At 44.3% G+C, this 12,000-nt stretch overlaps 1 protein-coding gene across 2 annotated transcripts in view; it reads right to left on the minus strand.

The window, feature by feature from the left end:
• Positions 1–1,429, minus strand: part of NT5M (5',3'-nucleotidase, mitochondrial) — a 32,188-nt gene extending 30,759 nt beyond the window's left edge. For both annotated transcript variants that reach the window (XM_042917549.1, XM_042917548.1), the window contains exon 1: positions 1,048–1,429. In XM_042917549.1, coding sequence (XP_042773483.1) covers positions 1,048–1,317 — 270 coding nt within the window. In that variant the 5' untranslated portion in view covers positions 1,318–1,429. The remainder of the gene's footprint in view (positions 1–1,047) is intronic.
• Between the last annotated feature and the right edge of the window lie 10,571 nt (positions 1,430–12,000).

The following is a 12,000-nucleotide window of genomic DNA, read 5'->3' on the forward strand; positions in this document are numbered from 1 at the left end:
GAAAAGTTACTTGTTAGAGCAGGACAGAGAAGAGGACTTTGGGGTGGCGAAAGCTAAATGTGCTTGGGAGGCAGACGGACTTGGGTTCCAATCCTAGCTGAGCCCCTTACCGGCTATATGACTTAGGACAAGTTTCCTCGCCTGCATGATGGAGATATAATGTCTATCTCACATGGGAGATAATGCAGTCAACCTACGGATACAAAATAGGCTCTAATACCATCATCATCATCATCATCAAACTTCTGGTGACCTAGGGGACCCTAGGTGGCCAATCAAGGGATGCCAGAAAACATCCAGCCTCTTTAAGCGGGCAAGGCAAAATCCTGTTCCTTTCACCAAACAGTTTAAGCTCACAAACCAAGCCATCTGTCTATAAACGTGCCTGGATATTTCCCCTCCATCCATCGCGGACTCAGAGAGCAGAGCACATCAGGAGTCAGCGGGATGTGGCGGGCTCAGGTTCAGCAGGGCCGCCAGAGCAAGGGGATAAACCAAGGAGTTGATCCCACCCCATCTTGACCACTGACGCATTGTGTGATGTGCAGCACTCCACTTCTCTGGACCTCAAATACCACTGGGAACTAATGCATTCATGGAAAAGGGCAAAAAAAGAATGGTAAAGACACTCATCAAATTCGCGAGGATGAAGAAGTGGGCACGTGACCGTGGCAGGGGTCAAAGAGGACTTTACCTGTAACATTTATTTCATTTAAAAAATTAAAAGACTCGTGGCCAAATGCACCAAAACTTAAAAAGTGTGCTGAAGACAGTATATTACGCTTCCTATTCTCCTGACTTTTGAGAGGACAGCCACCAGCTCCTGCGCGCAGGGCTGCGCCCTCGGTCCTCCCCAGGCCCCCCTTTCACACGAAGACTACCCCGAGGCTCGGGGCGATGACCCACCCAAGGTCACGCGGGCTCCCGGCCCAGGACCGGGAAGGAGGGCCTCAGTCCCGCCGGGCTGGGCTCGGGGCCCCGGAGCGGGAACGGCGGCCCCGCGGCGGCGCCGAGCGGGGCCGGGGCGGGGGGCGAGGGGGTGCTCACGCTCAGGCCGGGCTGCAGGCGGCCGTACTGCTCCGACAACCAGAAGCCGCGCCGGTCCTCCAGCGCGATGAAGGGCTGGTCGGGGAAGCGCGCGCGGAACTTCCTGAGGAAGCCGCCCTCGAAGTCGGCCAGCACGCCGTCCATGTCCACCAGCACCCGCAGGGAGCGGCCGCCCGCCCGGCCCGCCGGCCCGCCCGACCCCCAGCGCCGCCCGGCGGGGAACGCCGCGCCGCGGGGCCGCCGCGCACACCAGCAGCCTAGCCGGATCATGGTCCCTGGCGGTCGCTCGCCGCGGGCGCCGGGGCCTGGGCCGCGCCACCCCGCCGGGCCGGACCCGGAGACATGACCGCGACGGGGGAAAGAAACCCCTGCCGGCTCGGGCGCGCGGGCAGCGCGGGGCGCAGGGCGCGGGGCGCTGGGCGCGCGGGGCGCAGCGCGCAGGCTCTGGCCCCAGAGCGAGGCTGCGGCACGCGCCCCGGCGGAGGCGGAGCTCGGGGGGCGGGGCTTTGGGGACAGGCCACAGTCCCCTGCTCTCCACTCGCATCTTCTCCCGGGACCCCGGGCCTGGACTGCCTCCTCCCACAGCCGCAGCGTGACTGCAGGAGCAGTGCGCGCTGATGGAGCGAGGCTGTGTGACTGAGCATTCACTGTATGGGGCTGTGGACAAAACTGACCAGGTCCCTGCCATCCATCCTGGAATTTACCTCTTAGAAGGGAGACAGATGAAAAGCAAACAAACGTACAAAACCGGCAAAAAATTTTTCAGAGAGTGACAACAGTATGAAGGAACCAAAACAGGATGATGTGCCCCCGGAGAGCCTCCCTGCTTTACAGCGAATATCTGGGGAGAGGCTGATATAAGTAGGACAAACAAACACCTTGCAAACATTACAAAGCCTTCATAAAACTGATGATTTTCAAATAAATCTGTAAGTATATATTATTTTGTACCCTGGTATAGGTTTTTTTTTTTTTTGTTTTTTTTTTTTTTGTTTTTTTTAGCAAAAAAAAAAAAACGAAAAAACAAAAACAAACCAAAAAGCAGACGATGATGCAAAAAGCACCCGATGATGGAGAGGTGGGGAGACAGGCAGGGTGGTCAGGGAAGGCCTCTTGCAGGAGGTGATGCTGGAGCAGAGACATAAATGATGAGAATAGGGGATGCAAAAACCAGAAAGACCGAGCGGTCCAGAGAGAGAAGGCAGCAAGGTCAAAGTCCTGAAGCAGGGAAAGAGGCTTTAGGGGGTAGAGAGGCCACTGAGACCACAAGCTTCATTCTTATATTTCCTTGGCACCATACTTGCTGAACATCTCCTATGTGCTTGGTGGTGGATATCAAGCAGTGAACAAAGTCCCCACCCTGATGGAACGGACATTTTTGGATCTTTCCGAAATTATGGTAAAGGAAGAGTAAGGTAGTCCACTCTGAGGCCAGAGAGGTAGAGCCAAAAGGAAGCAGTGTGGAGCGGTTAAGAAAGTATTTGGGCTGTGCTGTCCCACCGACCCACGCTCCAACCGGGGCACATAGTAGGTCCTCAGCACCTTGGCACAAGTGGTTACTCTCCTGACATCTCCCGGATTCAAGGGAAGAGACCAGGTCTGATTCGTCCCTGCATCCTGAATGAGTGAGTGAGTCAATGAATGTGATCCTGCCAGTAACCTTGTCTGGTTACTCCCTGACCCCCTCACTAAGACTCCCCACTGTGTTTCTCCACTTGGATATTCATTCTTTAATTATGTCACCATGTGTTGCTTCCTAATTTTATTATAAAAGTTTTCACCCAGAGGAGTTGAGAGACTTGTATCATGAAGATACATATGCCCACCACCTGGATTCCACAGTTAACAGTTTGCTGTATTTGCTTTACCATACGTCAGTGCGCCTCCCCATCCATCAGCCCATCTTATTCTTGGATGCATTTCAGAGTAAGCTGCAGACAGCAGCATACCCCACCCCTAAACACATCAGCCTAGGTAGCTTTAAGGGAGTTCAATATATTTAAAGGCAAATTTTACAAATGAAATGCACAAATCTTAACTTTATCATTCCATGAGATTTGACAACTCATCCCTAGGACTTCATCCCTAGGAAGATATGGAACAATGCTATCCGGATACAGCAGCCACTGGCCATGTGTGGTTGTTGAGTAATCAAAATGTGCCTATTGCACCTGTGGAGCCAAAGTTTCCATTTTATTTAACTTTGAACAATTTAATTTAAATAATCCACATGGAGGCGCCTGGGTGGCTCAGTTGGTTAAGCGTCCAACTCTTGATTTTGGCTCATGTCATGATCTTACAGTTCGTGGGTTTGAGCCTCATGTCGGGCTCTATGCTAATGACATTGAGCCTGCTTGGGATACTCTCTGTCTCTCTCTCTCTCTCTCTCTCTCTCTCTCTCAAAATAAGTAAACATTAAAAAATTAAAAATAAAAACAATAATGATCCACATGGCTGGTGGCCTGCATGTCAAACAATGCAGCTCTAGAACATTTCCATCTTCCCAGAAAGTTCCTTCCTGCTCCTCCTCCATCAAACCCATCTCCCACTGTTCTCATTTTTTTTTTCACCATAGATGAGTTTTGCCTGTTCTAGAACTATAAATGGAATCATATGTTATATATTTGTTTTGTGACTTCTTTCACTTAGCATGTTTTTGAATCATTTGTGTTGTTCACCTTGTATCAGAAGATTTATTGCTGAATTCTATTTAATTGCAGGAATATATGTCATTTTGTCCATTTTCCCATTGATGGGCATTGAACTATTTCTAGTTTGGGGCTATTATGAGTAAAGCATCTATGAACTCATACAAGTCTTGGTGTGGATTTTCTTCTCTCTTGAGTAAATACCTAAAGCGGGATCATTGAGTCCCAGGAAAGGTGTGTGTTTAGTTTTATAAGAAACTTCCAGATATTTTGCGAACTGATTGAGCCATTTTACACACCCATAAACAATGTATGCGAGTTGTTTGTTCCACATACTCACCAACATTTGATGTTGTCAGTCTTTTTAGCCATTCTGGTGGGTTATCTCACTGTATTTTATTTCTCATACAACACCATGTTTTGCTTCCTTTTTCTAAAATGATTTGCTTTATGGGGCACCTGGGTGGCTCATTCAGTTAAGTATCCAACTTTGGCTCAGGTCATGATCTCACGGTTCATGGGTTCGAGCCCCACATCGGGCTCTGTGCTGACAGCTCAGTGCCTGGAGTCTGCTTTGGATTTTGTGTCTCTCTTTTTATGCCCCTCCCCCACTTCTCTCTCAAAAATAAATAAAAACATTAAACTTTTTTTAATAAAATGATTTGCTTTGGGGCACCTGGGTGGCCCAGTCGGTTGAGCGTCCAACTTCAACTCATGTCATGATCTCACAGCTCATGAGTTTGAGCCCCGTGTCGGGCTCTGTGCTGACAGCTCAGAGCCTGGAGCCTGCTTCAGATTCTGTGTCTCCCTCTCTCTCTGCCCCAACCTACTTGCATTCTGTCTCTCTCAAAAATAAATAAACATTAAAAAAATTTTTTTAATGATTTGCTTTATTGTTTACTTGTGGGTTTTTATTTTTTGTCTTCCCCTTTTGGAATGTATGTTGCATAAGGGTAAAACCTTGTCTGGTTTGTTTAGTTTTATGTCCCTAGTGCCTAGATCAGGGCCTGACACATAGTATGTATTCAATAAATTCACTTGTGCATGCATTCAGCAAACAGTTTTTATGTGCCTTGAACAGAGTAGATATCACTAATCCCATTTGATAGGTGAACAAACTGAGACTAAGTGACAAGAGACATAGCCATGTTCAGCATAGCTAATAATAAATGGCAATCAGAGCTAACAGATACGGATGCCCCCTATGTGTCAGGCACCATCTAGGCTCTTTCTGTGAATTGTCTCACTTAACCCACAAAGTTGCTATGAAGAAAACTAATATTAACCCATTTTAAAGGATAAAAATACTGAAGCACTGAGAGATTAATAACTTGCCCCTTGATGTGGTCATTTTAAATAAATGATTTTGATACATGTCCCTTCAAAAGATGGAGCTGAATTCCTGTGCCCTGGGATACGGCTGGATTTACTTATTCACTTCTGACCTATAACATGGTAGAAGAATAGGTCATTAAAAGGCATTGTGGCTTCTCTCTCTTTCTCTCTCTCTCTCATTACTCTCCCTGCCATGTCTATGGACACTCAAGCAGCCCCATGGAGAGGTCCCCATGTTAAGGAACTCAGGCCTTCTGCCAATACCCAGAGAGGAACTGAGACCACCTGACGTTAAGTAGTCATGTGAGTGAGCCACCTTAGAAACAGACCCTTCCACCCCAGTCAAGCTTTCGGATGATGTATCTTCAACTGATACCTTGACTACAATCTCACGAGAGACCTTGGCTCAGAACCACCCACCTCCGCTGGTCTCAGATTTGTAACTCAGAAACTGTGAGATGGTAAATGTGATTTCAAGCCTCCGAGTTTCGGGGTAATTTTACACATCAATAGGTCACTAATACACTAAGTCACTAGTAAGTGTTAGAATTGGGATTCAAATCGGTCGGATTCCAAGCGCCACCATGTACACAATGACATCGATCTTTCACCGAGTGTCTCTCAGGGGCCAAGCTCTGTGAAATGGTCTCCATGCATTAGTGGCTTTGATCGGAACCTGGTACCTGATCTTTGCACTGTAGTGCAGTGACTGGGGACGCAAGTTCTGGAGTTAGACCGCCTCCATTTTAATCCTGACTCTGGCACTTACCAGCTATGACACTTTGACATGTCTTTAAACACCACTCATTAAATTTCCTCATTTGCAAAACAGGAATAATAATAGCACCTGCCTCCTAGGGTTCTTGTGGAATGACATGACTTTTTGCACTTAAAGCTTTTAGAACTGAGTCATACACATAGTAAGCTCTCAATGCGTATCGGTTGTATTACCTCACATGTTGTTTTCTTTATCTGTCATGGTGACCTACACACAGCGTGCAAGCAGTTTATCGTGTTGTATCTTCACAATGACCCCACAGGTAGGTATCTTCATCTCACAGGGTAGAAATAGCCTCAGGGAGGTAGAGTAACTTTTCCCAGGTCACACAGCGGGCCTGTAAATCAAGTCCATATGACTTCAAACCAATCCTTTTCATCATATGACCCTCCGACCTCTGCATTAATCTAGATGTTCTGCTAACCGGGTTAGGGCGGACAGAGAACTCACATTTACTGCGGGCTTACTGTGTGCCAGGCACTGAGCCAAAGGCTTTCCATATGTTCTTTCATTCACCCATGGGCCATAGCAGTGATTCACTACATGTTTCCCCAGGTTCCTTCCTATGCTTGGCACGTGAAAGGCACGCAAAGAGTTCTTGGTGAATTAAAAATAGCCTAGGGGCGCCTGGGTGGCTCAGTCAGTTGAGCGTCCGACTTTGGCTCAGGTCGTGATCTCATGGTCCGTGAGTTCGAGCCCCGCGTTGGGCTCTGTGCTGACAGCTCAGAGCCTGGAGCCTGCTTCGGATTCTGTGTCTCCCTCTCTCTCTGACCCTTCCTCCCCCCATTCATGCTGTCTCTCTCTGTCTCAAAAATAAATAAACATTCAAAAAAAATTAAAAAAAATTAAAAAAAAATAGCCTACAGTGTGCCAAGTTGATTTTTATGATAAAAAGGATTATTTTGCCCTATTGGTGAAGGACCCCCCCTGCCAAAAGCATTGTATTTGCATAAAATAGATAGGATCTCCTCCCACCCCACCGCTTGGACCTGTGTCTTCTTCCACTGTCCAGGCTAGTGTTTGCTGGTGATTCCTCCCAGGCAACATGATGGCCACAAGAATAAGGTTTCATAACTCCACGGTGGGAGGCGGGCAGAAGCTTGGATCTGCGTGCTGTTCTTGCTGTCTCTACAGCATAGCTGTTTGTACCAATCCCCCCCCTCCACCCCCCGGGCTGGTCTACACTGAGATGCCTGTGGTCCTGGCCTGTTGCCTCTTCACAGAGTCCTTGAACTGCAGCCTCTGTGTTCTGACCGTCTCCTTGCAGCCCTGGGTACACGTGAGCCACAGCATAGCCTGTGTAGGACGCTACCTCAGGTCCACTTGGTGCTAGACACCTCCCTCAGATATTGCAGGCCTGCCAGTGAGGAGCCGTGCTGATCTGGCACCAACACGATCCTTCTCTAAGAGGGCTTGCCCCCTTCCCTGTTGATGCCAGGGAAGCTCTGGGAACGCTGTGGTTTCTAACTGACCTGCCCTTTGAGACTTTCGACTCAAGAGTGAGAAGAAGCCAGGGCCAGCATCTGACTGCTTCCCTATCTAATTTTCCTCTCAAGCTCCTGGTTCCAGAAGCCTTTCCCATTTCTTCCTAGGTGTCTAGAAGCTCCCTTTGGATAGAGTGCTCCCCACGGCAAAGAACACCATGCATTTCCTTTGCTATACGGAGGGAATTTTTAGAATTCAGAAAATTTTTTTTAATGTTTATTCATTTTTGAGAGAGACGGAGACAGAATGTGAGTGGGTTAGGGGCAGAGAGAGGGGGGAGACAGAGAATCTGAAGCAGGCTCCAGGCTCCCAGCCATCAGCACAGAGCCCGACGCGGGGCTCGAACTCATGAGCTGTGAGATCATGACCTGAGCCGAAGTCAGATGCTCAACCGACTGAGCCACCCAGGTGCCCCTAGAATTTAGAAATCTTAACCCAAAAGCTGACTTTGAATCAAATGGCCTTTGTATTCTAGCTGCTGCTATTTCCCCTTCCCTTTCTGGGGCTGCATAAACCTCATGGCTTAAGCTTATACAGCAAAAGGGGTAAAGAGAAAGAAGCCAGCTAACTCATAAGGGGAAGGTACGTCAGGATGTTTTTCAGATATGCTCTGCCCAAGAAAAAAAAGAAAAGACTTCACCAAAATTTAAAACTTTTTATGCTCCAAAGGGGCCTACCAAGAAAGTAAAAAGATAGCCCACAGAATGACAGGAAATGTTTGCAAATCGTATATCTGGAACAGGACTTTTACTCAGAGTATGGAAAGAACTCTTACAACTCCACAGTGAAAAGACAAATAACTCAACATAAAACGAGCAACGGGTACGAATAGACATTTCTCCAAAGAAGATACGGCCAAGAAGCACAGAGAAGACCCTCCACATCATTGCTCATTAAGGAAACGCTAATCCAAACCACAGTGAGATACCACTATATACTTACTAGTGGCTAAAATTGAAAAGACTGAAAATTCTGAATGCAGCAAGAACGTAAAGTAACAAGAAATCTCACGCATTACTGGTAGGCTTGTAAAATGTGCCACAACTTTAGAAAATAGTTTGGCCGTGGCCTCTAAAAGTTAAACTTAGAGTTACCATATGACCCAGAAATTCCACTCTTGGATATAAATCCAAGAACATTGAAAGACTATATCCACACCAAAACTTGCACATGAATAGTCATAACGGCATTACTCATAATAACCAAAAGGTGGTAATAACCCAATTGCCTATCAACTGATAAACAGATAAACAAAATGTGGTATTATCCATGCAATGGAATAGTATTCAGCCTGGAAAAGGAAGGAAATTGTGACATGCTACAACATGGATGAGCCCTGAAGACATTATGCTAAGTAAAAGAAGCCAGACATAAAAGGTCACAGACTGCATAATTTCATTTATCTGCAATTTCCATATTAGGCAAATTCATAGAGATGGAGAGGAGATTAATGGTTGCCAGGGGATGGGAAGAGGTAAGAGGGAATGGGGAGTGACTGCTAATAGGAAAGTGACTTCTTTTTGGAGTGAAGAGAATATTCTGGAATCAAGTAGTGGTGATGGCTGCACAACTTCGTGGTATATGAAAAACAGCTGAATTGTAAGTAAATTGTACAAGGGGGAAAGATTATGGCATGTGAGTTATATGTCAAAAACTGAACAGAAAGGGGCGCCTGGGTGGCTCAGTCGGTTGAGCATCTGACTTCGGCTCAGGTCATGATCTCACGGTTTGGGCCCCACGTCGGGCTCTGTGCTGACAGCTCGGAGCCTGGATCCTGCTTCAGATTCTGTCTCCATCTCTCTGCCCCTCCCCTGCGCATGCTCTGTCTCTCTCTCTCTTTAATATATTTAAAAAAAAAAAAAAAAAAAAAAAAAAACAGAAAAAACTGAAAGGAAAAAAATATACTATGCCTCGAGTATGTATGTTTCATAGTTTCCTTAGATATTGAAGCAGATAGAAGATACCATGACATTTATAGTCCAGTCAGTTCTTATGTAAAAATGAAAGGCTCAAATAATGTTTATTTATTTCTGAGAGAGAGCGAGCGAGCGAGCACGAGCCAGGGAGGGGCACAGACAAAGAGGGAGACACAGAATCCAAAGCAGGCTCCAGGCTCTGAGCTGTCAGCACAGAGCCCGATGCAGAGCTCAAACGTGGGAACCGTGAGATCATGACCTGAGCTGAAGTCGGATGCTTAACCGACTGAGCCATCCAGGTGCCTTTCAAAGCCTCAAAGATTTTAAACACTAAGACATTTGAGTGTTGATTAGCTGTTTCGTTTTAGGATTTTAGAAGACATTTTTGTCTTTTTTCTCATCCTGGGGGAAAGAATTCACTTTTTCACTATTAAGAATCATGTTAGCTGTGAGCTTTCTGTAGATCCCACCCCCCCCCCTCTGTTTTTAAATCCAATTAAGGAGTGCCTTTCTATGCCTAGTTTTCTGAGAGGTTTTTTAAAATCATGAATGGATGTTGCATATTGGCAAATGCTTTTTCTGCATGAGGCAGTTTATAGGATCATACAGTTTTCTCTTCTTCAGGCTGTTGTTGGATGGATTACAATGATTTTCAAACAATGAACATCTCATACATTCCTGAGAAAAACCCTACTTAGTCATGGTATGACCTTTTTTTTTTTTTTTTTTTAATCTATTGCTGAATTCAATTTGCTTATATTCTGTTGGGGGTTTATATGCTTATGTTCATGAAGGATATTAGTCTGTAGTTTTTGTGGAAGTTTAAATTGTTGTTTAAGAATTTCTTCTTTTAAAATATGTGTAATGCTATACTATTTTCTCTAAGCACTGCTTTAGTTTCGTCTCACAGATTTTGATACATTGTATTTTAATCTTCATTCAGTTCTAATTTTTTTCTGATTTCCCTTGAGACCTCTACTTCAGCCCGTAAACTGTTTAGAAGTGTGTTCTTTAATATCCGAATATTTAGAAAATTTTCAGTTATCTTTTTGTTTTTTGATTTCTTCTTTAATTCCATTATTTAGAGAACATGCCTTGTACGATTCCAATTCTTTTAAATTTGTTAAGGCCTGTTTTGTGACCCACTACATGGTATATCTTGGTGAATGTTCCACATGCACTTGAAAAGAATGTGTATTGTGCTGTTATCGGGTGAAGGTTATATTGAATGTCAATTAGATACAGTCAGTTGATGGTGTTGTTTTGTTTTTCTGTTTCATTGCTGATTTGTTGTCTACTTATTCTATCAATTACTTACAGAGCAATGTTAAATTCTCCAATTATAATTATGGATTTGCCCATTTCAGGGTTTTGTTTTAATGTTTATTTATTTTTGAGAGAGAAAGAGACAGAGAGCAGGGAAGGGACAGAGAGGGAGGAAGACACAGAATCTGAAGCAGGCTCTGGGCTCTGAGCTGTCGGCGCAGAGCCCGACGCAGGGCTCGAACCCACCAACTGTGAGATCATGACCTGAGCTGAAATCTGGTGCTTAACTGACTGAGCCATCTAGGCACCCCAATTTCAGGGTTTTTAAAGTCAATTTTTGGTTTATACATTTTGTGGTTCTGTTAGGTTTATATATATTTAAGATTGTTTTATCCTCTTGGTGAATTGACTTTTTCAGCATTATTTTTATCTCTGTTAATTTTCCGTGTAGGATTTATCACTACAGAATCTGCAAACACTATAAGGATAGGAGAATACTATGAACAACTGTCTGTACATAATCTTACTATGTTTGATATTAATACAACCACCTCCAACTTTCTTTTCACTATGTTTTCAAAGCATCTCTTCCCATCCTTTTATTTTTTATCTTTGCACTAATTTGAGCTGAGTTTCTTATAGATAACATACACTTGGATCTATTTTTTTGATACATTCTGACAATCTCAATTCTCTTATTAGTGTGTTTAAACCATTTATATTTAATGTAATTGTGCATATTGGATTTAGGCCTACTATTTCATTATGTTTTCTCTTTGTTTCCTCTGTTTTTGATTTCCTGCCTTCTTTTGAATTATTTGAAATTTTTAGTATTTTTAATGTATCGATTGAGTTTTACTTTTTAGTAGTTACAATACATACTTAACTTTTCATATACTACTAGTAATAAATATTTTACCACTTCAAGTAGAATATAGAAACCTTACCACTATAAGGTCCATTTGCACTCCCATTTTCTGTTGTAGTTGTCACATTTACATCTACAAACACTGGAAATTCCATCAAACCATATTATATATTTTTTTCATCATGCTAAATGTACTCTTTAATCCCCATCACCTATTTCACCCATTCCTTCCCACTGCCCCACTGCCCCATGACCATCAGTTTGTTCTCTATAGTTAAGAGTCTCTTTCTTGGTTTGTCTTTTTTTCCCCTCTGCTCATTTGTTTTGTTTCTTAAATTCCACATAGGAGTGAGATGACATGGCCTTTGTATTTCTCTGACTGACTTACTTTGCTTAGCATTATACTCTCTAGTCCTAGCTGTTGCAAATGGCAACATTTCATTATTTTTATGGCTGAGTAATATTCCGTTATATATATATACCACTTCTTCTTTATCCATTCATCTATTGGTGGATACTTGGGCTGCTTCCATAGTTGGCTATTGCAAATAATGCTGCCATAAGCATAGGGGCACATGTATCCCTTTGAATTAGTGTTTTTGTATTGGGGGGGTGTTGTACCCAGTAGTACAATTACTGGATCATAGGGTAGTTCTA

This window comes from Panthera leo, chromosome E1 (genome assembly GCF_018350215.1).
Source record: "Panthera leo isolate Ple1 chromosome E1, P.leo_Ple1_pat1.1, whole genome shotgun sequence".
Classification (NCBI taxonomy): Eukaryota; Metazoa; Chordata; class Mammalia; order Carnivora; family Felidae; genus Panthera; species Panthera leo.